We start from the raw sequence: 27,035 nt of genomic DNA on the forward strand, positions 1-27,035 counted from the left end.
GTGTCTTCCTGACATCTATTGGTGTATAACGTAGTTAACGAAAAAAAGTACATTATCGGGACATTCAAATTGATATTTTTGTGGAGTTTTAAACGGTTCTTTTATTAGTGATAAAATTTGTGACTTTTTAACTAAAAAAATACCGAGCCAAGCTCGGTCATCCAGATGTATTAGATAATAATACATATTAAACAAAAAATTATAAAAAAATTTATATAATTAATAATAAGACCCGGTAAAATCCGTCATTTGGTATAAACAATTTTCGGAGGGAAAATTTTTGCAGGATCCCATTTATAAAATGCGTAGGGGTAGCACTGTAGGATATTTTTTTAAACAAATAAATATTATTAACACTATTTTCTTCCACAAAACGATCTTACTCATTAACATCCCCCAGAAATTTTGGATCTAATTGCATTTTAATTGCTTTATTGTTAATTCTTAAGAATGCGCGCGAAAAACTACCCAAAAATTTTCTGTTTTATTCATCCTAGAAAGATAGGATTTTCATCAATCGACTCGAAATAAAGTCAAATTAACAAAAAATTCGAAAAATTTCATTTTCCACAACCTTCTGTAAAATTTGAAAAAGGGTTTTTCCGATTTTCCGAGGGGCTGCGTTCATTAAATAATTTTGAGAACTATAATTAAGTGTTTATTAAAAAAAATTGAGTTCCTAATGCGTTAAAATAAGCATTCAGCGTGCTTGAATGATTGTGCAAATAGCTTAATTTTTTCCCATTTAACAAACACGATTCCTGCCATTGACTACCGTATGATATATACTTTTAAAACATTTTTATTATCTGAGTTATTCGCTTGTGTTAACATAATAGAGCTATTATTTGAAAGTTAATATAAAACATGCATTTTTTTCAATGATCTATGTAATATCTTTTTGATTAGAGGATTCCACAAATGTATAATGTAATAACAAGAGGTTGATTAATTTATAGGCAGGCTATAAAATTATATGTTACAACATGAAACATTTTTAATCAACTTTTAACAGTGTAGAATAGTTTTAGTAATTTATACAACAACAATACTATTTTACTATTCCTATTCCGCATTGACTGCGAAATGTTTTAACACATAACAGTAAAATTCCATCTGGTCTATGTCAATGTTATTACATATATGTATATAATTTAACATTTAGTTAAGGTAGTTCCATCGTTAGTTCAATCAGCTTAAGAATTTTGGATACTAAACTTAAAGATTATTTATTTAATAAAAAAATCAAAATATTTATTCCCTATGAACTTTCAGGACAGGTCCACTTCCCATTTACAAATATTTTATTTTGATGAACTCTTACGTGAAGTGTCATTTTATGCTTGCTCTGTGTGGAATAAATTTTTCATTGTAGTCCTCTTAATAGAAAGATAGAATATCTAAATATATAATTTTTTAATTTCAAAGCTTGTCTGTATAAAAAGGAAGAATGAAGTTTGTTGAATACACTTTTCGAAAACAAACCAGACATTAAAAAAATTATTTTGCTGTTTCGGTACTTTTCTAACATTTCATATAATAAGTAAACGTAACCGGCTCAGTAAAACGTCTTTAAAACGTTTGGTTACTAGCTGGGAGTTTGCGGGTTTGAATTCAGGCAGCGGCAGTGAGAGCAATTATAATTTATGGGGCGGTAAAATTGATCACATTAGCGTTGATTGGATAAGAACGAAGTAACCGATTCCACCCACATCATTATTATTACTAGAGTAATACTCACCCGCTGCGTTGCGTTTAGAATTAAAGATTGATAAAGATTACTTTCGCTATCTCCTTTCTATAACACTCGAAGTAATGGTAAGGATTGTTTTACACAGATAAAATATATGTATGGTTTTATATATTTTTAAATGTATAATAGTTGTAATTATTCATTGAGTATATTGGAAAAGATGGTCGTGACATATTTTATATTGACTATTTTTACAGAAATCTGTAATTTATGGTAATATATAGAGATAGAGATAGAGATAGAGATAGAGATTATTAGATTCAAACATGTCACACACTTTCCATCCTCGACTTCCCATCAGACCTACCATTTTATTAAATCAAAATTTTCATCACTCAGTGTTTCCTACGCACAGGCTGTCTAGACTTTCTTATCAACGAGAGATAAAGAAAGTTGATGCGTATGTTTTCAAAAATTGACTTTTATAATATAAGTTGAATTTTTACCTCTTTTCCTCACGAGCACACACCCTTAATAAATTTTAACTACACTGAATAAATATTTACGAAATATGTACCCTTAAAACATTATACAGAAAATTTTGTATACTTGTAATTTGTACGACAAATATATATGTGTGTTTATTAATATAATATATTTACATTTTATATAGTGAAACTTCTTTAATTATTACCATTTTAGTATAAATATATGGTAATGGAAATGCCTTAAGCAATTATTTAAACTAAAAACATTGAATCATTTTCTAATTATTTCTACTTTTAGAATTATATCAATTGTTATTTATGAATAAACATGTTTTACTGTAATGATAATAAACAAAATTAAGTTATATACATATATTTGTGTATATTATTACTTCAAGTCCCATGTCGTAGCTTATTGCTTTGGTTATAGTCACGACGACTTGGGACTAATTTATATATACATAAAGCGAGCGTATGGTTGTTTTCAGTTTATAATCCTTGTTCTGGAATAAGAGAACAGATGAAAACAGAAAATAGTATTAAATAAAAAATGAGACTGTTTATCTATAAATTTTCTATTAATTTGGTGAAAAAGAAAAGTCAAAATCAAAGCTTTAAAAATTTACTGTAAGGTTTCGATGAGAGATCTTTCTTGATACCATATTTCGAGATTTTTCTATAGAAAATATTAATTTTGATTAATGCTTTTTGGATAATAGGCTTTCGTCATATATTTTTGCATTATGTATTTTATGCATTATGTATTTAACCCTCGAACTAAAAAAAGGGGTATTATAAGTTTGACGGCTATGTGTGTGTCTATCTGTCTGTGGTATCGTAGCGCCCAAACGGATGAACCGATTCAGATCTTTTTTGATTCGTTTGAAAGGTAATTTAATGGGGCTACGTACCTACTAAATAATAGGCAGTGATACTCAAAATCGCTTCAGTTTGGAGAAGGCTCTAAGGAAGATGGTAATTTAATGTAATGAGTGGTCTTAGATACGTTTCAAGTGCGAGATTAGGGTTCCGTACCCGAAAAATATTCGGGAGTTTTTAAAATTTTGTTAATTTCACTTGCTAAAAACCAATTCAAATTTACTTCGAAAACTTTCTACACTGTCATGAAGTCTTGAATGGAATCACTTCTTGCCAAACAATGGTTTTTGTGTATGAAAGTTGTAAGTAAACAATCATTTTAGTGTATGACAATAATTCAAGCAATCTGCTTCGTTCTATTAAAATGTATACAAAATGAATAGTATTTGGCTTGGCGTGACGTAATACTTTCGTTTGGTGTTTGCTGTCACATGATTTAATGTCTAATTTTACAAAATTTATTTTCTAAAAATAATAATAATAATCATTATTTAAAAAAAAATAATTTTGTGTTTTGTTATCTACATATTATGATTGATCATTAGAAACTCTTATTCATCAGAAACTCTTATACAAGGATATACTTTTGAAAACATTTCAAAACAAATAATTTCATATTCACCTTAGATTTTAATGTATCTATATAAAATAGAAGTAATTCTGCCTTCAATATTTTACGAATTGCCTTTATCAACATGAAATCAATAGATATTTGTTGATATTCTGATTGCATTTGCAGCTAGCACCAGTTGATTTTGTAGTTAACTAAATATCATTATTATTACTATTATGCAATAGAATACCATCACGTAATATCAACACAAAACTCACTTTATTAACAACTATTTATTCCAAAAAAGTAACGTGACATCATGAAACGAAATGACTGACCAATATTATTAAAATAATAAACATTTTAAATTTTATTTTTGTTGTATCGTAAATAGAATATTAAAATGTGATCCCTATATATTATAAATGTGAAAGTAAGGATGTTTGTTTGTTTGTTACGCTTTCACGCAAAAACTAATAAATGGATTTGAATGAAACTTCAAACTGAAACATCAATAATAATAGCTCACACATCAGAATAACACATGAGTTATAAATTTATAAAGATACGTTTTAAAACAAAAATTAAAAAATTAAATTAAATTTGACAATACCATAAATTACAGATATGGTAATGTCAAATTTAAAGAATTTTTATTTTTACTAAAAAGTCAATATAAAAATTTCATAGCCATCTTTTCTGATATACTCAATGAATAATGACTATTTTACATTTAAAAAAATAGAAAACCGAACATATATTTTACCTGTGTAAACAATCCCTATCATTATTTCGAGTGATATAAAAGGGGATAAGTAAAAGCAAAAGAGGTGGAGGCTCTAACACGGTGACCTGTATCAATATTTACTTTTAAACCCAGCGAAGCGGGCGGGTATCACTCTAGTTTTTATATAAAATAAGAACACTACTTTATAAATCCTTGATTCTAAAAATATTCAGAAAAACATTTATTATTAGAAAAAATTTGAACCAATAGAAATCAATTTTACGAGGGATACGTTTTTAAAAAGTTATATTTTACTGCAATATTTTGTGATATTAGTACAAGTTTTAAGTTTATTATTTTCAATGATTTAAAAAAAATATACACTTCTAAATTGAAATCAGCTTCTTACAAATATCTCAACTGGATCTCCCGACTCTAGTCTAGTGAGTGTTTTCATATTTTCTCTCAAGAATTTCCGACGATATTGAAAGCCAACTCTTATCGAAAGTCTACAGCAACACTTAAATTTACGCTACGCTTGCAACTATTAAGGTATGGGTATCTCTGAAGATAAAAATGAACATTTCAATAACTACATTTTATAATAAAGAAACAGTACGGAAATTTAAGATTGGGAGTCATATTAGAGTCCGACAGGGTTTTCTCTTTATTCAAGTTTAGAATTTATAAAATTTCAACTATAAAAATCTTTCTTTTATTTTCTTAAACTTTTCTATTAAAAAATAAGGTGGACGCGTTGAGAAATAGGTAGTTATATATGATATTAATATATATATTAACTCTTCCCGTACCCTACACCATTTTTAATATGAAATATTAAATATACATACATATTATTTATTATATGCCTATTTTATTATAACCATAGATAATGTAAATAACTTACCTGAGTTTTAAGCAATTTGTACAAATCTGTTTCCATTAAACATTGAACTATGTAAACATCTTTCATTTGATCAATGGTAACTGCTCTGAGTATATCTCGTATGTCAATGATCTGGAAAACAAAAGAAAAACTTAATTAAAATTAAATATTGTCTTCCTACAAACAGATGTATTTATTTTATTTAAAATTTATTTAATAAATATTCCTTAGGTATATTTAATTTTTCAATGAGTTTGTAAAACATTTCAGGACCTACTAAGAAATATACAGAGAAATTCATAAGTAGTTATACTTTTAAAAAAATTAAGTTTTTTGTTGCATATTTCTGCAATCGAAACATATTCGATAACTTTCATATGATTTTAATGTAAATTTGTTGAAAGTGGGTCATTTTAACCTTCCAACACTCGATTATGCTAGCCAAAAAACAAACTTTTTGATTTAAAACATCATTTTTTGAACAAAATATAATAAAAAAAGGGTTTAGTTATACCAGAAATGAGTGTATCACTCTTTATTTAACGGAATATTTTCAATAGCTTCCATGATATTCTAAGAGATTGAGTTAGTGAACGGGCATGTTAAATTTGGTTAAAAAAAATTATCAAATTCAGTCGAACGAATTTTTTAGGACCACCAAAAGTCATGGCTTATTCCGTATAAAACTTCTGCCGATTATTCGCTACATATGACTGTCACTCTTTTACAATAATAGTCCTATAGAAGATATTATATTCAATATTCGGCCTTTATTTAAAAGCATGGCTAGAAACTTCATTGCAACTTTGATGTTTAGAAACTCCATTCGTTCTTTGCTGCTAAAATTGTTGCAATAGTTTTTTTTTTTTTCAAGTATAACATCGAATGACAACATTTTTGGAAACGCTGAAACTGTATTAAAATCTTCTTAAGAACTTTCAAAGAATGATCAATCCATTTTAAAGTTTCAAAAATGATGCTTCAAATTTTTTTCGGTAACCCGAAAGAAAAATTTTGCTTGATGATTTTTCACACTTTTGCTTCGATACATGCTAGAGTAAATCCAGTTATGTTTAGAAAGATTGTATAGAATTTTAAAACTTTGTAGAAAATAAAAATTCTGTGAACCATTTCTTTGAAATTTTCTAAATTTATAACCGCAAATTTTCAAAGAAAACATTTTAAGGAGGAAAAAACATTAATGGATTTGCTTTCACGAGGAAAATGGTAATGTATAATAAGTAATTCAGAAAATTCGATTATGAACATATAAAATTTCCGTAGGGAATCATTTTGTCTTATACACAATTCTTAAGGTAATAATTTTAATAATTTCTATTCTATATTGACGAAAATTTTAACCTTAAGCCATCTTTATATATTTGTACAAAATAATTAATTCATTCATTTTCTTAGATATGTTAAATATTGATACACAATTTAATGTAAGAATTCAATGAAATTGATAAAATGAGCATCATTTCTTATCAGAAAACTATTGCATTTTACCCGAAAATCGAAATTGAAATTTTATGATACCTTTCGATATGTGGGAAAATTTGATTCTTTCGAAATTGATGGTAGGGCTGGGGAAACAAATGTTGGGACATTATATTTTCAATCAGCAGTCAAAGTCTTAAAAGAAAAATTTTAAAGCTCTATTTCCATACATTCGATGATAGAGATATGTTGAAGAATTTGAAGGAAAATTTATATGTTTACTTTGTTTATTCACCATGTATACGATATTTCATTTACATCATGGTCTCTCGATTATAATTAATGATTTTTAATATGATACATACAGCGTAAACTTAATATTGACAAATATCTTGTCTAGTAATCTTAATTACAGAGAATTGAAAAAATTGAGATAATTTATTTTCAAATTGTCCCACATAATTTCTCCTAAAGACATGTTAAAATTACTTTGTTTATCAAAATTGGATAAAATTTCGATGTGATAGAGCAAAATTAAATATTTTGAATTTTGATGACGTCATCAAGTTCAAAAATTCGATTATTTTAATAACACAGGCAATTTTGATCCGATCTTATTGGAAATTTTTTTGAAACCCACTAATTTTGGGTCATTCTTTTCAGCTGTGATATCAGTTTTTCGCTAGTTATCACTTATGTGGTTAATTCCGAAACCAGAACTCCACATTCTTGAAACTTATTAGTGCTAGGTTAATTTTGACCAAAAATTTGAAAAGTATGGTCCAAATTTAGTAGGATTACATACTTTGTTTATCAAAATTGGATAAAATTTCGATGTAATAGAGCAAAATTAAATATTTTGAATTTTGATGACGTCATCAAGTTCAAAAATTCGATTTTTTTAAATAACACAGGCAATTTTGATCCGATCTTATCGGAATTTTTTTTGAAACCCACTAATTTCGGGTCATTCTTTTCAGCTGTGATGTCAGTTTTTCGCTAGTTATCACTTAAGTGCTTAATTCCGAAACCAGACCTCCACATTCTTGAAATCTAATAGAGATAGGTTAATTTTGACCAAAAATTTGAAAAATATGGCCCAAATTTAGTAGGATTACATACTTTGTTTATCAAAATTGGATAAAATTTCGATGTAATAGAGCAAAATTAAATATTTTGAATTTTGATGACGTCATCAAGTTCATAAATTCGATTTTTTTAAATAACACAGGCAATTTTAATCCGATCTTATTGGAATTTTTTTTGAAACCCACTAATTTCGGGTCATTTTTTTCAGCTGTGATATCAGTTTTTCGCTAGTTATCACTTATGTGCTTAATTCCGAAACCAGACCTCCACATTCTTGAAATCTAATAGAGATAGGTTAATTTTGACCACAAATTTGAAAAGTATGGCCCAAATTTAGTAGGATTACATACTTTGTTTATCAAAATTGGATAAAATTTCGATGTAATAGAGCAAAATTAAATATTTTGAATTTTGATGACGTCATCAAGTTCAAAAATTCGATTTTTTTAATAACACAGGCAATTTTGATCCGATCTTATCGGAATTTTTTTTGAAACCCACTAATTTTGGGTCATTCTTTTCAGCTGTGATATCAGTTTTTCGCTAGTTATCACTTATGTGCTTAATTCCGCAACCAGACCTCCACATTCTTGAAATCTAATAGAGATAGGTTAATTTTGACCACAAATTTGAAAAGTATGGCCCAAATTTAGTAGGATTACATACTTTGTTTATCAAAATTGGATAAAATTTCGATGTAATAGAGCAAAATTAAATATTTTGAATTTTGATGACGTCATCAAGTTCAAAAATTCGATTTTTTTAATAACACAGGCAATTTTGATCCGATCTTATTGGAATTTTTTTTGAAACCCACTAATTTCGGGTCATTCTTTTCAGCTGTGATATCAGTTTTTCGCTAGTTATCACTTATGTGCTTAATTCCGAAACCAGACCTCCACATTCTTGAAATCTAATAGAGATAGGTTAATTTTGACCACAAATTTGAAAAGTATGGCCCAAATTTAGTAGGATTACATACTTTGTTTATCAAAATTGGATAAAATTTCGATGTAATAGAGCAAAATTAAATATTTTGAATTTTGATGACGTCATCAAGTTCAAAAATTCGATTTTTTTAATAACACAGGCAATTTTGATCCGATCTTATTGGAATTTTTTTTGAAACCCACTAATTTTGGGTCATTCTTTTCAGCTGTGATGTCAGTTTTTCGCTAGTTATCACTTATGTGCTTAATTCCGAAACCAGACCTCCACATTCTTGAAACCTATTAGTGCTAGGTTAATTTTGACCAAAAATTTGAAAAGTATGGCCCAAATTTAGTAGGATTACATACTTTGTTTATAAAATTGGATAAAATTTCGATGTAATAGAGCAAAATTAAATATTTTGAATTTTGATGACGTCATAGAGTTCAAAAATTCGATTTTTTTAATAACACAGGCAATTTTGATCCGATCTTATTGGAATTTTTTTTGAAACCCACTAATTTTGGGTCATTCTTTTCAGCTGTGATGTCAGTTTTTCCCTAGTTATCTTTTATAATTTATGTGCTTAATTTCGAAACCAGACCTCCACATTCTTGAAATCTAATAGAGATAGGTTAATTTTGACCACAAATTTGAAAAGTATGGCCCAAATTTAGTAGGATTACATACTTTGTTTATCAAAATTGGATAAAATTTCGATGTAATAGAGCAAAATTAAATATTTTGAATTTTGATGACGTCATCAAGTTCAAAAATTCGATTTTTTTAATAACACAGGCAATTTTGATCCGATCTTATCGGAATTTTTTTTGAAACCCACTAATTTTGGGTCATTCTTTTCAGCTGTGATGTCAGTTTTTCGCTAGTTATCACTTATGTGCTTAATTCCGAAACCAAACCTCCACATTCTTGAAACCTATTAGTGCTAGGTTAATTTTGACCAAAAATTTGAAAAGTATGGTCCAAATTTAGTGGGATTACATACTTTGTTTATCAAAATTGGATAAAATTTCGATGTTATAGAGCAAAATTAAATATTTTGAATTTTGATGACGTTATCAAGTTCAAAAATTCGATTTTTTTAAATAACACAGGCAATTTTGATCTGATCTTATCGGAATTTTTTTTGAAACCCACTAATTTCGGGTCATTCTTTTCAGCTGTGATGTCAGTTTTTCGCTACTAGTTATCACTTAAGTGCTTATTTCCGAAACCAGACCTCCACATTCTTGAAATCTAATAGAGATAGGTTAATTTTGACCACAAATTTGAAAAGTATGGCCCAAATTTCGTGGGATTACACACTTGTTAAACATTAACGGAATTCCCATTTGAAGATTTTCTTGTGTAACATAGAATAAAATTTTACGATATTAATGGGAAAACAAAGAAATGATTTTTTTTAAATTTTCAATAATTTATTATTATTCGTTAAATATTATGATTAATGTATTTTTCTCTTCATTTTTTTGTTCAAATTTAGGAATACTTATAAATAAAATGTAATATCTTTCATATATTATTCAAATTTTCATAAAAACAAGAATAAAAAGTTTACTTTGCAATTTAAATTATCCAAATATTTTTAATATTTAAATGAAAATACTAATATAAAATTATGGTTCTGTGTCATTAAATTAATTTTATTTTTGAACCTTTTTATACCATATATATATGTAATATAGATCAAGGTATACTAAGTTTAGTCCCAAGTTTGTAACGCTTACAAATATTGATGCTACGCAAACAATTTAGTTATAGGTGTTCATAAAATTACCTAATTAGTTCATTTTCGGTTGTCCGTCCGTCCGCCTGTGAACACGATAACTCAAAAGCGAAATAAAATTACCAAACTGAAATTACAGCGTTCTAAGGACGTAAAAAGTGAGGTTGAGTTCGTAAATGAGCAAAATAGATCAATTGAGAGAAAAGTTTAATTGTAAAAAATATTCCTTATAAAAAACAAAGCAACTAGTGTTTGACACATTTTTTCGTAAACATCACTGTTTACCCTGAGTTTACTGATTGCGCAAATTAGGCGTAAATTGTGTAGTATGTATTATATGGGAATATCAGTTATATTTTCGTTTGAAAAAATAAAATAATATATTTTTTCGTGTATAGCTGAAAGTGAGGCTTAAATACGCGTTTCTTTTCAAATGGAGAAAATGCACTATGTCTCATGAATATGATTTTGAAATCTCATAAAAATCCGATAGCGCGGAGTTTTTCCTGAGTCAAATGCCTAATTTCCATTATAGGGCTTTTATGTTTGACTTTAAATAATTATTCCGAATCATCAGATATTCGTTGAAAACACTTTTAAAAGTGAGTCCACAACTTTTTATTTACATTTTTTGTTGATCTTGGTGTAGTATATTAACTTTAACATACAAACATATATATATATATATATATATATATATATATATATATATATATATATATATATAATCATTATATATTTAACTTTCAGTTTTTTGTTTGTTGGTAAACTAAAAAGTTGTTATTTTTGTTGTAAAACTAATCAATATTATACATAATAATGTATAAAGTGATTAATGTGAAATGTACCAACAAACAATCTACTTATGTATATAAAACTTTTCTATATAGATCAAGTATTGAGAGAAACAATCGGTTTATCTGACGCAAAATGCTTCAAGCATTTACCTATATAGAAGCATTTACCTATATAACACTTTCTTTTGTTTTATATATTCGGTATAAACATAGAAGATACTAGAATAAATACTTTTATTGTAATACTAGAGGGATACCCACTCGCTTCGCTGGGTTTAAAAGTAAAGATTGATAAGATTGCTCTCGCTTATCCTCTTTCTATAACGCTCGAAATAATGGTAAGGATTGTTTTACACAGGTAAAATATATGTATGGTTTTTTATTTTTTTAAATGTATAATAGTAATTATTCATTGAGTATATCAGAGAATTTGGCTGTGAAATATTTTAGATTGACTATTTTTACAGAAATCTGTAATTTATGGTAATGTCAAATGACTAATTTTACAGAAATCTGTAATTTATGGTAATGTCAAATGTCAAATTAAATTAAATTTTTTTATTTTTTTTAAATATATCTTAATAAATTAAAGTTCATGTGTTATTCTGATATATTCGCTAGTTTAAGCATGAAAGCGTAACAAACAAACAAACAAACAAACTTGCTTACTTTCACATTTATAATATATAGAGATGTATGGGTATTGAGAAAATTATTTATGACGCCAAGCAGATAATATGGTCATAAATCTTACAAAAATAGTAGTGGTGTATTGAATAACTAGACCATTAAAGGGTCTTGTTTTTTATCAAATTTTATTTATCAAATTAAAAAAAAAAATGTGAAAAAGACGTGTTTTTTTGTAAAAAAATTGATAAGAAAATGGCAATACAATAAAAATATATATTTTTTGATAGATTTTAGAACATTTAGGGATTGAACTAAAACCAGCCATTTAGTTATTTTCAAGAAATTGTAGAAAAATTTCTGTATACTAGGTGTCTTTTTTAAGTTGACCTATGATTGAAACTCGATTAACACATTTAATCGAGGGAAATGCTTCAACGAAAAATGTTGGGTTCAAAGGCACACATCCCATACAATATATTTATACCGACATCGAATTTGATTTTGATTTTTCAGGTTCAATTAAAAACTCACTCTGATTCATAACTGACAAACATTATATGAACGCTTTAAATTAAAAAGTTGTTCTGTATAAATACGCAAACTTTTTTTGTAGTCCGAATAGTTTAAGGCAGTAATTGATACCAAAAATGTAGCTTTTTGTGCGTTTGTTCATTCGATTTAGAAAAAATTGCCTTAAAAAAAACAAATCTTTTTTATTGGATTTATTGGAAAATTTTCTTCGAATAGTGCCTTTCGAAGAAATTGTTTTGAATGACGTCATAAGCAAAGTTCCAACCTAACTTTTCCTAATTTTTGGAAAGGTTTTTCATTTTTCCTGCTCTAATAACTAATTCAAAAGGCAGCTAGAATTATAGAATTTTGGGCTCAAAATTTTTTAATATAATGATATTTGTTTAAAGTTTTTACTTCAAAAATAAATATTTTTTGGTAAAATAATAAATTTTAATAAGTAAAATAAATTACTATAAATAAATTTAGTTTATATAACTTTTTTAATTTAAAACATTATATAACACCACTAAACACATTCACCTTGTATATAATATAACTACGATCCCAAAAGGTTGAAAGACCATGTGGATGTACCCATGTACGAGTATGTATGTGTTCGATGTCAAAACTTTATCAATAATTATCATTATATTTATCGAATATATAACTCAATTTCAACAAACAGAGTTTTTGAAAAGTATCGGATCTTCTTCTGATATCGAAAATTAAAACAGGAGAATTGAAAGTAGAAATTTAATAATTTTAAAAAACTTTATTGTTAACATTTCAAAAAACCGGTTAGAGCGCGCAATAATCAAATGACAAAACAATCCGACAGGACTTTGCATTCAATTTCTACCGAAACTATACGATTTAAAAAAAATTTTATACACAAATTTTTTCTGCAATTTTTGTCTAAAAAAATTATTTTCTTAAAAACTTTTTCTGCAATGTTAACTTGGACCATTTGTCTCCTTAATTTTCAAGACCAAAGTTAGTTTTGAAACTTTTTGAAAACCTTGTATGATATTATAATCGTTATACTTTAAAGTTATGTAATCAAGGCTTATATAAATAACATTTTCTATCAAACTTATACACAATAGTGTAGTGTCCAATCTCAATTAGTTGTTGAATTATTAAAAATTAGTTTTTAAATATATTGGTTGTGGATTAAATATATTTGGAAATCAAGATTGTAAATTGATTTTGTATGGAACAATTAATGTATTTTTGTATTAAACATTAAAGTATAGTAAAGTTTTCAAAGAATTCACTTAATGGTTCTTTATCGTATCGAACATATGGGAGTAGAACGCTACAATATTTAGGAATGTATAAATTCAAATAAGAGAATTGATAATATGTTAAGTGAAAGAAACAAGTATATAAAATATACAATGTTTTTCAAGTAAGAAGCTTAAATAATATCTATCTAAAAATACATGTCGTCTATAAAATGATGTTTGGGTTTTTTGACAACTCTAACAAGAAACTATCAATTTATTTTGACAATATTAAGGAGAAAAAAAAATATATATGGCTTGAAATAGATATATAACTTTCTAGATAATGTTGTCTCTCAGGTCTCTGGTACATCGGTACGGCGTACACGGACGAACAACTGATAAAATGAAAACAATCATTTATGAGAAATTGTTTACTTTGTATTCTATTTGTTTACAGAATGTTACAAAAAGGGATACTTTAGTTTTCAGAATAAGAGATCTTTTCCTCCGAAATATTTAACTGTAATCTTTTTGATAAAGAAATCATATTTTGTATATTATGTAAAATAAAAAAGGCTAAAATACGTAAATACCATTTTCTTTGATGTAATATTATTGCTTTTACAGTTTGTTACAAACACAAAGAACCCACATGTAGGTTATCTAGGTAACTAAAACTTTTTCAATCGATTAAGCATCCCATGAATTTTGAGAGAATGCAAAAAATACTTTTATAACTGTCAATTTGTATTTTTTTGTCAAAATTTTATGTTTTATCATTTAAAACAAGTGTTGATTACTCTGTCACATTAAACATACATACATACATGTCACACATACATAACTGATATTCCCATATAATATATACTATACAATTTACGCCTAGTTTCCGCCCTCACGGTTAAACAGTGATGAAAAAAATGTTTCAAACAAAAGTTGGTTATTTTGTTATTTTTGGCTATAAGGAATATTTTTTACATTTAAACTTTTGTTCTATCTCTAACGGTTTAAAAGATGGGTCCAACGGACCAAAGACCCAATTGACCTATGTTGCTCATTTACGAACTCGATCTCACTTTTTACGCCCTGAGTTCGCTGTAAAAATTAAGGGTTGATATCTTTTCTCGTTTTTGAGTTATCGTGTTGACAGACGGACGGACGGATAACAGGTAATGGACTAATTAGGTGATTTTATGAACAACTATATCTAAATTTTGTGCGTAGCATCAATATTTTTAAGCGTTAAAAATTTGGGACTCAACTTAGTATAGCTTGCGTATTACATATATGCATGGTTTAAAAATTGAGTAATAGTTATCAGAAGTTAAAACTAAGATGGAATATCCAGATCAAACCAAACGTAATGCATGCACATACTGGGGTGACAACTAAATCAGAAGTATGTCTTTTTTAAACTAGTACTATAATTAATTCATATATTAAAAACTAAAAGTAGCAACAAAATTAAAATCAAACATTATTTTACTTCTAAAATGAATACAATAAATTTTCAGAAAATATCTTGTAAATAAAAAAAAGTAAGAGCTACATTTATAATGTACCAAGATACGAAAGGAATATATTTTTTACCGGGTGTCCCACGACACTTCTCGTTCTTTTTTTATGTTTCGGACAAAATTTGACTAAATCATTCAAATTTTTGACTCTTTCATGCCATACACAAATTTTGCCCAATCAAGTATCTAATGCTAGTAAATACTTCATACTTTTCAAAGTTTTGGCTTTTTTGTACCTACTTGAGATGGGATTGTTATTTAACTGAATTATTGAAAAAATCGAAGAAACTTGTTAACTCAAGACAAATATTTCTTGAGTTAACAAGAATTGATTTTTTCTATAGTTAATTATCCTGAAATATAAATAGTATTCTCAACGAGACAATGGTATTGTGGTTATGGTATCCGCTTCTCACACGATGGTTCGTCAATACAAAATTCACCCACGTCGATATATTTTTAATATTTCTGCTTTGTTACTCAAATATTAGACAATTTTTAACTTATCCAGACTAAAGCATAATTTACAGCAAAAGGAATATAGTTCCTACCGGGTGTTCTACAACACCTCCCTTTAAAAATTAAATTTAAGGCTTAAAGTTTTTCGTTTTGTTTCACATATCAGATCTTTGGTTGAATTATCGAAATTGCTACGGATTGGTATCCTTTTCATGTTACATTTTGTAAATTGAATGTTTTACCAGGCAGATGAGATCTATATTTGAAAGTTTGTATTTGAAATATTATCCGGAGGTCATGTTATTTTTTCACAGTGTAGTCTGTAGGTAAATACTGTAGTAGCAGATGTTGAAAACTTTTTGTTGCTAAGCATCATATTACTTTTTCTAATATGGGAAAAACATGTATTTCCCTATAACATGATTCCAGTCGTAGAACTGAAAATAAAACAATTGCTGAAATAACATGAACTCTCAGTTGGAGACTTAAAGTCTGTCTCGCAACATTATGTTAAAAGCTCCATTACTTTTGAGCATCCAAAGCAAGGAAGCAACGAAGTGTATTTATCGTTTCATATCTTTATTTCTGATTCCAAAAGTCTTCTTTGTTCCAATCATCCTTTGTAAATGCATTTAATTTAGAAAACACGTTTCCTTTAGATTACAGCCTGAATTTTGGCTATTTTATCGGTGATAATCATGCCTCATATTTCAGTAGCTGAAATAATCGTGGATAGACCTTGTCGACACGTATTTAAGGCAGTGCTTCTCCTAACTATCTGGCTAAGATAATCCAGATAATCTGGTGTGTATTACAAGTGTTTCCCATACAATTTACTATTCGGCAGCGTTAATGAATACATAATAACCATCGGTTCACTGTGTTAAATTTTGGAGTCATTTTTTTTTACTGTCGTGGGTTCTGTTATATTAACACACAAGGAAATCATTAAAATAAATAGAGGGACTATAAAAAACAAATAGAAAAAAGCCTTGGGGAAAGTCTGGAGCGACAATATAAAATAAAATAAAAAATAAAAGCTTGACCGACTCGAAACGACTCGACCGAATAGTATGAAATTATTTACGGATCATATTGTTATTAATTCGCTTCGATCGACACCTCAACGCGCGATATCGATCTGGAAAACAACGACCACGAACGTATGTACGTACTTCGTATAACTTCTATACTGGGAAGTTAAAAATAAAAATTATTCACAAACATTTCAACACTTTAAAGAATAATTATTATTAGCTACAGCCCTTTTCCTATTTTCATTACATTTTATTTTATAGTATGTAATAAAAATACCTAATTATTGTTTAATAAATTTTACATAATTACACTTTTTATTCTCTACATGAGAGCGAATACAAAAAATTAAACATTTAATAATTTAAATATTAAATGAATTAAAATATATATTTTATTAAAACATCCAACACTAAAACATATCGTATGCATAATGTTATTACATGTGAAAATTTTATTTTATAGTAAAAATTGTTTAATTAAGGTGCAAAAAAAGTATTACCTACCACAATAATGTTACTTTACTTTTCAATGAATATAAATGATAAAAAATGGGTTCGAAAATCCAAATCAAATTTTGCACGGCATTAATACTTTTAGATTTATATCCGCGTGAACACAAGTGTGTTCATTTGTTTGTAGAGATTTTTTCGTTCACTATTTCTCGTGAATAACAGGTGATAACAATCTCGAATTTGTATCAAATCGTTGCGTTATTAAAATGTGCTGAAAAGACTGACAAAGTTCTCATATAAAAATTGGGGTGTTTGGGGAGGAAGACTTTCATTTTTATACCCTGTGAAATATTTATAGAGGTATACTAACTTTAGTCCCAAGTTTGTAACGCTTAGATATATTGGTGAAAAGAACATAATTTTGGTATAGGTGTTTATAAAATCATTTAATTAGTACATTTCCGTTTGTCCGTTCACTATGACTCAAAAACGAATAGAAATGTCGAGATGAAATTGAAAATACCGAATTTGAGTTTGTAAATGAGCAACAAAGGTCATTTGTGTCATCTTATAAACCGTTAGAATGTTTCTTAAATTTTTCTCCAACTTTTGTTTCCAACATTTTTTTGTAAAAGTCACTGTTTACTCGTAAGGACGTTAATTAGTACAAAACTTTGGTGTCGATTTTCTCTAAAATTATGAAAGATAGGGAGTTGAAAATTTGTAGGTAATTTTAACTAGTTCTTGTGAAACATTCATTTAAGGCAGTTATAGAAAGTTATGTTCTCTTTCGAGGAAGTTGATGTTGTAGGCCATAGGAGTAACATTCACGTGAACGGCTTGTTAATTTTAAAATTGAATTCTAAATTTTTTTGGAGTCTTTACTACAACAGATTATTTATACAAGAAATTAAGATCAATTCATTCAAAATTATTCTGTGACGAGTTTGTAATAGTTAGGTATTGACGATACAATCAAGTCCAGAGCATTATTAACGTATGCATGCGAACTTAACGTAGCGTGTAACGAGTAAGTAGCACGCAAGTCGAGTAATAGCAGAATTACGTTAATAATGCGTTATCATACCTCCTCTAAAATATAAAAAATAGCCGATAATTATAATTTAATATTTATCATGACTTATAGGCCTTTTCATCGATTTGCTTTTGTTTCGGACAGTTGTCAAAAAACTATTCAATCTAAGAAAGTTAAATATATTATATCTTTTTCAAGCAGTGCTTTTTGACAAGGATAGAAGATATAAGGTATGTCTTTACTTGATTGAAAAAAGTCCGAAACAAAAAAGAATCATTTTGTAAATGAAAAGCCCTATTGAACATTAAAAAAGTTACTATAGTAACATGTTATTAGTTTAAATTTTGATTGTGTTGGCTAATTTGATTGGTTGAAAATGTACGTGGTAATGAAAATGAGTGCGGTATTAAACTATTTTTCCCACGAAAAAGAGGTGAGTTAAGTAGTTACTTATCTCATGGCTGTGTGGGACGAATAATTTTAATACAGTATTTATCGTTATAAACATATTTTACTGTAAAATATCTATTAATTTTATAAACGTGCAATAATATTTTAATTATATTTGTATTAAATTTTACATATATAGTTCTATTATAACAAAAAAGTTTTAACATTAAAATCATAATATTTTTTATTAAATTATTATTTATTTTACTATTTTTCATATCAGTTTATTATTATTATTATTAATCATAATTATTATTTATTTGATGATTTTAATGTGTTATAATATTAATTAAATAATTTTTATAAACAATAATATTATTTGAAAAGTTTGTTAATAATAATAATTTTTATGATTATTTTAATCTCATTAAGAACTGATTTCTTTGCGTTTTAATGTTTGTTTTAGTTTGTTTATTTGTTTATACTCAGTCGTATCCCGTAGCTTTTACGATCATTTTATGTGCTATTTTTGTATAGTATATTGAAGTCATTTAAAACTATAATGCTTAGTTTAAAACTTTGTATTAGAGGCTTGATTTATATGCCAGGGCAATTTTAGATAAGTGGTTTGATTTACATGAAGTTAGATTTAGTTTAAATAAATTCTGAAAATTTTAGGGGGGGGTTGCCCAATTATTTAAATAAATAAATAATTTCAAAAGTAGGCATATTTAACATTGGTCTGAAGGGAAAACGGTAGATGAATATTTTCATAGATTTTAAAACTTTAAACATAGTCGGTATAAATAAAAATATAAAAAACTAAATAAATTAAAGTTAAAACCTTAATAAATTATTGAAAACTAAAACCGTTTTGCCCGACTAATTAAAGATGGATGAGCACGGTGGGAACATAAATATTTAAAAAAATATATTTTTTCAATTTTGATGGTGAATTATGTTATACCTTGGCAATATAAGAAGAAAAGTAAAATTTTTCGATATCTAAAGTAATTTTCAAAATATTGAAAATTGAAATTTTTGTTTAATTATTTAGCTTTCCATATTTCGAAAATCAAGGCAGATATCGAAAAACTTTATTTTTATTTTTCGTCTACATTCATTACACAAAATTCATCATCAAAATTGAAAATAAGTTACAAATAATTTCAACCACAAGTTTAAACTTGCCTTGGCGCTCGCACTACCTTAAATTATGGAATATTTACATTTTTCTATAAAAAGCGATCACCATTGTCTACGATTCCTTGTTTTTAAGGAATCAAATTTTGTCCAAAAGTCCAAATTTATAATCGACTACAAGGACCTCTAATTATTCATTCTGATAAACTTTTCGATTCAGTGTTTTAAGAGGAATTCAACCGCCAAGCGAGTGTTGGACCTGGATGTTATTGAATCAAAATCTAGACATTAGAAGAGACATACTGCAAAAGTTACAACTATTTTAAAAGTTGGTCAAAATTGAGGAAAAACAGACGAAAAACTATCTAAATCATTAAAAAAATATTCGAAGAATCATAAGTATAAAACCAATACAGAAAAAGAAAACGAATAAAGTTAACAAGAAAAAAAGATTTTCCTTCTTTGGATTACATTCAGAGAAATAGAAGAAAAAAACCGTACGATATAAATCTTATTAATATTTTCTTTCACGTAAAAATTTTTTTTCTTCTCTTTTATCAAAAGATTACTGTCATACAACAACTATTCTGTACAATAGAATAATATAAATATGTTGTCAACATACATACGTACACATTCCATTGAGAAAGTTGTCAACGTTAGTTCTACTTTTGAGGTTGTACCTTACCGCGCGTTATACGAAATAAACAGTGTGTCGCATTTAAGATGATGACACTCTCATATTTTCGTTATTTATAGGAATATCGATTTGATATTTTGCACAGTAATACAAGATGAGGGTCACATTTTTTAATACACTTAACCGATATCAGAATTTTAAAATTATTTACAACAAATTGACAAATAATTCTTAAAATTTTGCCTAGCGTCAGACATGGTTAGATGTATCGAGAAAAAACCAGAAAAAGTTGCTTAGAAAATTTTTCATACCAACCCATATAACGATTTTCATGAAAAAATTAGCTTTTTTAATATTTTCATTATTTTGGTCTTTACTCAAATTGTTTACAAGTTTATTGAAATACTTGAATACATAACACTATTAAATTATCAATTTGTCCAGTTTTTACATTGCATAACACACTGTTATAAAAGTTTCGTTTTTCATTTTATAACTAGTGTGCTATGTTATGTAAAAACTGAACAAATTGATAATTTAATATTGTTATGTATTCAAATACTAGCTTGATACCCGCCCGTTTCCCTGGGCTTAAAAGTAAAAAACTTTATAGATACCACCTCTCTTGATGTGCATAGTTTTCAATTTTTTTAAATCTAAAATAGCCATAATTCATTGAGTATATCAGAATAGTTGCCTATGAATGGTTTGACATTTACTATTTTAAATTTTTACAGTATACTTTAATATATGGTTCAAAATGATGCTTATAGATTTGTTCCATCTATAATCATCATTTTGAACCATAAGATTATAGATGGAGTAAAAAATAGTAAATATCAGATTAAATTTTTTATTTTTTTAAATATATATTTAGAAATTATAGCTCATGTGCTATTCAGAAGTATGAGCTATATTGCTGTACAATTTCATTAAAAACCATTCGCTAGTTTTAGCGTGAAAGCGTAACAAACAAACAAACATTCTTAATTTCCCATTTATAATATAATAGAGATTTCAACTTCAAAGAGTAAAGATCAAAATAATGAAAAAATTCAAAATGCGAATTTTTTCATGAAAATCGGTATATGGATATAAAAACAATATTCTAAGCAAATTTTTTTCGATATCTCAAACCTTCTCTAACTTCGATTAACTCGACAGACTCTTCAAATATGAGACCCATCATCCTGAACGACTGTGCAAAATTTTAATCGATATTCCCATAAATAACGAAAATATGAGGGTGTCTTCATCTTAAATTCGACATACTGTATATATGCTCAAAGGATATGGGAAATGAAATAAAAATTCTAAAATGAAATAGTTCGCTATCATAACCCTAATATTCCGATAATGTTTTTGTATAAGATCTCGTCATGGTATTTAATGCCCTTCATAGCCTAAATGGCTTCTACAAAATTGACGAATTATCATCAAACACGTTATGGGATTGAATTACCCGCTCGTATTATTTTCAAGTATTAACAATACTTATCATGATGATTTTATGATGGTATTTCAGTAACATGCCTTGGAATAATTCCAAAATTTCTGCCCTTGGCGAAACGCCTGTATTGCTAAGATTTTTTAAATTTTTAAACAAGAAAAGAGTGCATAAACCACTAGGGAAAATAATGAATAATTAAATTTTTCGAAAGATAAGAGGAAAACTAAAAAATGGCAGTAGGCCGGCCTAGGCAAAGGAACTATCTAGATAATCTTCCCTTTAGATAGCAAAAAGATACAGATATATACACAAATACAGATAAATATGCCTTGAACATTTACTATTATGATTTGATTAATTTCAGATAATATAATACGACATATATTCAATATCTTGGAAAATTCTCTATTGTACTGAAACGGGTAAAAAAATTGCCTTTTTTTTATGATAAGTAAATTGAATTTGTCAATTGAGTACATGCAATTTTTATGTCTTAAGAACAAATAGTGTAGAACGATATAATAGTAAGGTACAAAAAGTGCACGATGGGAGAAAAAATTTAGTATTGTGAGTGCATTCATCGTTAACTAAAAACCGGAACGCATTTGAATCTAAGGTAAATGTTGCTGTTGAAAGTAATGCCTGGAAAATTTGAAAGGAGAAAAATCGAAAAATTCATTAACAGTAACCTTTTAGCAATTATCCTTTAATTTATCATCTTTTAAAAAGCAATTATCCTTAAATTTATCATCATCAATATTTTTTCTGTTTGATATTTGAATTTTTTCCTATATTCACGCTTAAAGTTATTAAATTATTAAATAACTACCTAATTCTTAAATTAAAAAGTTAAACAAGTGAAAAAACCCAATTAGCTAAGCTAATTGTACAAATACCATGCATAAAAAGTGTTGCATGACAGTGCTTGCATTATTTTTAATAAATTATAAGAGTTTAAAGAACAATCACAATTTTTCTAGAACTTTTCATCGTTTTTCGATAATTTTTCACCACACCATTAGTTGAAGCTACCTGCAGATTTTCAACTGCTTATCTTTTTTAGTTTTAGAGAAAATTCTTACCAAAGTTTTGCCCTAATTGGCATCCTCACGGGTAAAGTGATGTATACAAAAAAAATTTTCAAACACAATTGTTTATTCTTTAATAAGGAACATTTTTTATATTTAATTTTTGTTCTATATCTAACGGTTTTCAAGATGTTGTTCTACGAACACGTTGCTCATTTAACATACCTACTCACTTTTTACGTCTTGATTACGCTATAAAATTTTCAGCTTGATATTTTTTTTTCGTTTTGAGTTATCGTGTTGTTAATTAGATGAATTTATAAACACCTATACGAAACTTTTGTTCGTATCATCATTATTTCTAAGCGCTACAAACTTGGGGCTAAAATTAGCATACCTTGATGTATATTTCATACATACAGGGTATAATAAGAGGGCTACTTGATATTTGAATAACTTCCTTGAGTTCTGATACAGAATTTTGAATTTCTCAATTCAGTTCTACGGTCTTTGGATAAGATCGTTGGCATTAAAGAAGGACTAACGTTAACACTGTGTTCTGGGCATAAAAAATCTACTTTAATTGATCCTCCTCAACCATGTATTTAAAGCTCATTAAAATATAATATTATCTACTATTATTTGAATTTATTGGTTCGAACAAATTTAATAATATAATTTTTTTTCAATTAAGAAGAAAATGTTCTAGAAAATTATTTAGATGTTCAATTTTTTCTTTTTAAATGAGGTAATTTCAATTATTCCGTCTTATATAAAATGAAAAGATGTAATAATTACAATTTTCATTAGCTAGATGCATTAATATCGATTCAATAATTTTTTTAAATTTTATAATTCAATTATATTATAATTAAATAAATACCTTCTCCTTTTATCTCGTTTTGTTGAGAGAAGATAATTTTTCTTTTGTTAAATTTATATTATTCGTTTATTGTGGTGGGACGTAATAGGAATATTTTTTACTCGAATAATTTTTGACTGGAGTTTAAAATGAAGAAGAATAGATAAATAGAAGATGGATTCAAAAATTTTCTAGTATTTGAAACCATTTTTATGAAATATATCAAGGTATACTAAATTTAGTCAAAAATTTGTAACGCCGAATTAGTTCATTTCCGGTTGTCTGTCTGCCTGTCTGTCTGACAAAACGATAACTCAAAAACGATAAAAGTAATCAATTTGAAATTACAGCGTGCTCAGGACGTAAAAATTGAGGTCGAGTTCGTAAATGAGCAACATAGGTCAATTGGGTCTTCGGTCCGTAGAATCCATCTTGTAAACCGTAAGAGATAGAACAAAAGTTTAAATGTAAGAAATTGTACTTATAAAAAAATAAACTAAAGTTTGAAACATTTTTTTGAAAACATCATTGTTTACCCGTGACGCATTCAAACATGGGGTTCAAACATGGTATAGTATGTATTATATGGGAATATCAGTCATGTAAGTATGACATGTATGTATGGCTGACTATCTCTCTTTACTTACATGACGTAAAAAAAACAATCGATTTCGTAATCAACACTGTCTATACATGGTATTTCAACAATTAACTCAGTCAATTGTTTGTTGGTTTGTTTTCACTTGTTTTATTTTATATTTCTATTGAAAACGTCTAAGTTGGTTTGAAAAGTTTAGAAGGAAATGAACTTTATACTTTGAGATGCCTTTTAAAAGACGTCAGGAATTAAACCTCGAATGTTTTAAAGATTTTAAAAGACGTCAGGAATTAAACCTCGAACGATAACTTTCTATTATTATTTATAAATAATATAAATAGTTGAAAAACTTACATTTTCATGTTTGAATCGAGTAAGTATCTTGATTTCTCTAAGTGTTCTTTGACAGTATGTTTGATGTTCAAACGGTGATATTTTCTTGATTGCCACTTTTGTTTTTGTCACACTGTCATATGCGGATCTAAAACATAAAAAACAACAATAAATTATATACATTTTTTAAGATTAAAGATTTTGACAAAAAACTTGGAATATATTTTATTTGGATGCAAGAAACGACCTTTTTAAGCAGAAAAAACTTTATTTTCCTGGGCTATTTACTGCAAAAATAATATTAGGAAAAATTTGAAATTTTTCTTAATAAAAAATTGTTACGGAAAATGGAATTCATCATATTTGTCATTCCAGACGCATTTTTTTTAATTGTCCCCCAGAAAGCCCTACCTCATACTTCATGCCATAGACCATATTTTCTTTATATTCTCATTAACATAAAAATTTTACGTGGTTCATTATGGTTCTCCCTTTTAATTATGAGAATTTGAATTTGATGTCGAATATATTGACTGTGAATAAATGGAGGTCATATGGAGTTTGCAATAAGGTATTTTTTTAAACTTGTGCTAACATAAAACAGTAAATATTTACATAAACATATTCGTAACATATCTATCTTTCGCATAAGTGAACTTTATATTCTTCGACATACCGTATCGTATAATTATTACATATACTTAAAAGCATTTTGTTGTTACATGGTGAATAAGGCATGGGATATAATCCCTATTGAATAATTTAAAATAAAGCTTCTTTTGTATAAACATATATAGGTTCTGATACTTTTATATAAATATCATTACACATCCATGTATTCAAAATTACATTTTTATACAAAAATAGGTATATATTTGGGAAAAAACGGTTTAACAGCTGAAAATGTTGATTTAAAGATGGTTGGATTTTTAATAATTATTTTCTTTTCGAAATTTTGTAGGAATGAAGTACATCTGGCTTCTGAGAGCGTTTGCGTTTGCTATTGTGTATTACTGTGTATCCCCGAAGAAAGCTGAGTTTTTAAGCGTTTTAAAACTGTTGATTTAATTCATAAAATCGGAAACTTTTATTAATTAGGTATATATTTATTTAAAAATTTAACTTGTACATTCTAAGTTTGCTCAATAAGTGACTACTTCTACTACACTGAGTCCATAAAAGGTCTGAATTTTGTTACTAAACTAACAAAATATTTGACCTATATTGAAGTCATTTTTTAATATTTTCTTCCCGGGTCCTCCATTAGTAAAATTAAGGAATTAGAAAGAAAGAAGTTTAATTGAATGCTGATGATGAAAATACATTCTATACAAAATTACTTCTATATTTCGAATACGTTCAAATGGCATATAGCACATCCCTATATATTATAAATGTGAAAGTAAGGATGTTTGCTTGTTTGTTTGTTTGTAACGCTTTCACCCAAAACTAATGGATGGATTTGAATGAAACTGAACCATTATGTAGCTCATACATCAGAATAACACATGCGTTATAATTTATAAAGATATATCAACAACAAAAAAATATTAAAAAATTAAATTTTTTTTTATATATATTTTTATACTGTGTGTTTAACAACTATGGTCATTTACAATCTAACATTTTACTGCTCCTGCTATCTCTGGTCATCATTTTGAACCATAAATTAAAATAATAAATGTCAAACAATTCATGGCCATCTCTTAGGATATACGCAATGGATTCTGACAATTTTACACTAAGAAAAATTGAAAACATATATTTTAGCTGAGTAAAACAATCCCTTCGAGTGTTATGGAAGGGAGATAAGTGAGATCAAGAGAGGTGGAGGCTATAAAGCAGTGGTTTTTAGTCCCAGTGAAGCAGGCGGTTTCAAGCTAGTCGATAATAAATGTACGTAATATAAAATAATTCTTAGCATATGTGCTCATTTGCACCCTTTATTTTCTAAAACTTAAATAAAATGATTCATTATGTTGTGACACATTCTCGTGTTTCATTCATTTTACGATACAAAACTTTGTTAACGCATGTATCTTAGTAGAAATGTTCTTCGAAGATGAATATAGAATTATCTTTTCTTCAAAAAGTTGTCTTTTGCAATAATATTTTACTAACAAACTTCTATTATGATAGTTTGTAATTTTAATAATTGGTTTGTTTTTAATTAAAATAATTATTGTTCTTTATTGAATTCATTAAATAATTTGAAGCTTATTATCAACATCTTGTGTTTGAATTAAGAGCCATAAAAGTTTTAGCTCTCTATATGATATTTAGGGAATTGATTTGAGAATGATTTAAAAATTCTTTGAATAACGCAATATTGCGAAAAAGAATATGCCATTTCTTGCTCTGTTTTTGAAAATCGAATGACTTTGATGCTAATTGAAAGTAATAATCGCAATAATTTTGTATCCAATTTATCTCAGACAAACTATCTCTAAACGAAATATTGGGCTCAAATATCTTATAGGCTATAAAA

At 27.3% G+C, this 27,035-nt stretch overlaps 1 protein-coding gene across 1 annotated transcript in view; it reads right to left on the bottom strand.

Annotated features, from left to right (window-relative positions):
- Positions 1-27,035, bottom strand: part of LOC123295787 (mitogen-activated protein kinase 1) — a 208,225-nt gene that overhangs the window by 25,879 nt on the left and 155,311 nt on the right. Inside the window, exons 2-3 of the mRNA XM_044877245.1 lie at positions 24,569-24,695; positions 5,248-5,358 (exon numbers count right to left, since the gene is read on the bottom strand). Coding sequence (XP_044733180.1) covers positions 5,248-5,358; positions 24,569-24,695 — 238 coding nt within the window. The remainder of the gene's footprint in view (positions 1-5,247; positions 5,359-24,568; positions 24,696-27,035) is intronic.

Source organism: Chrysoperla carnea, chromosome 3 (genome assembly GCF_905475395.1).
Source record: "Chrysoperla carnea chromosome 3, inChrCarn1.1, whole genome shotgun sequence".
NCBI lineage: Eukaryota > Metazoa > Arthropoda > Insecta > Neuroptera > Chrysopidae > Chrysoperla > Chrysoperla carnea.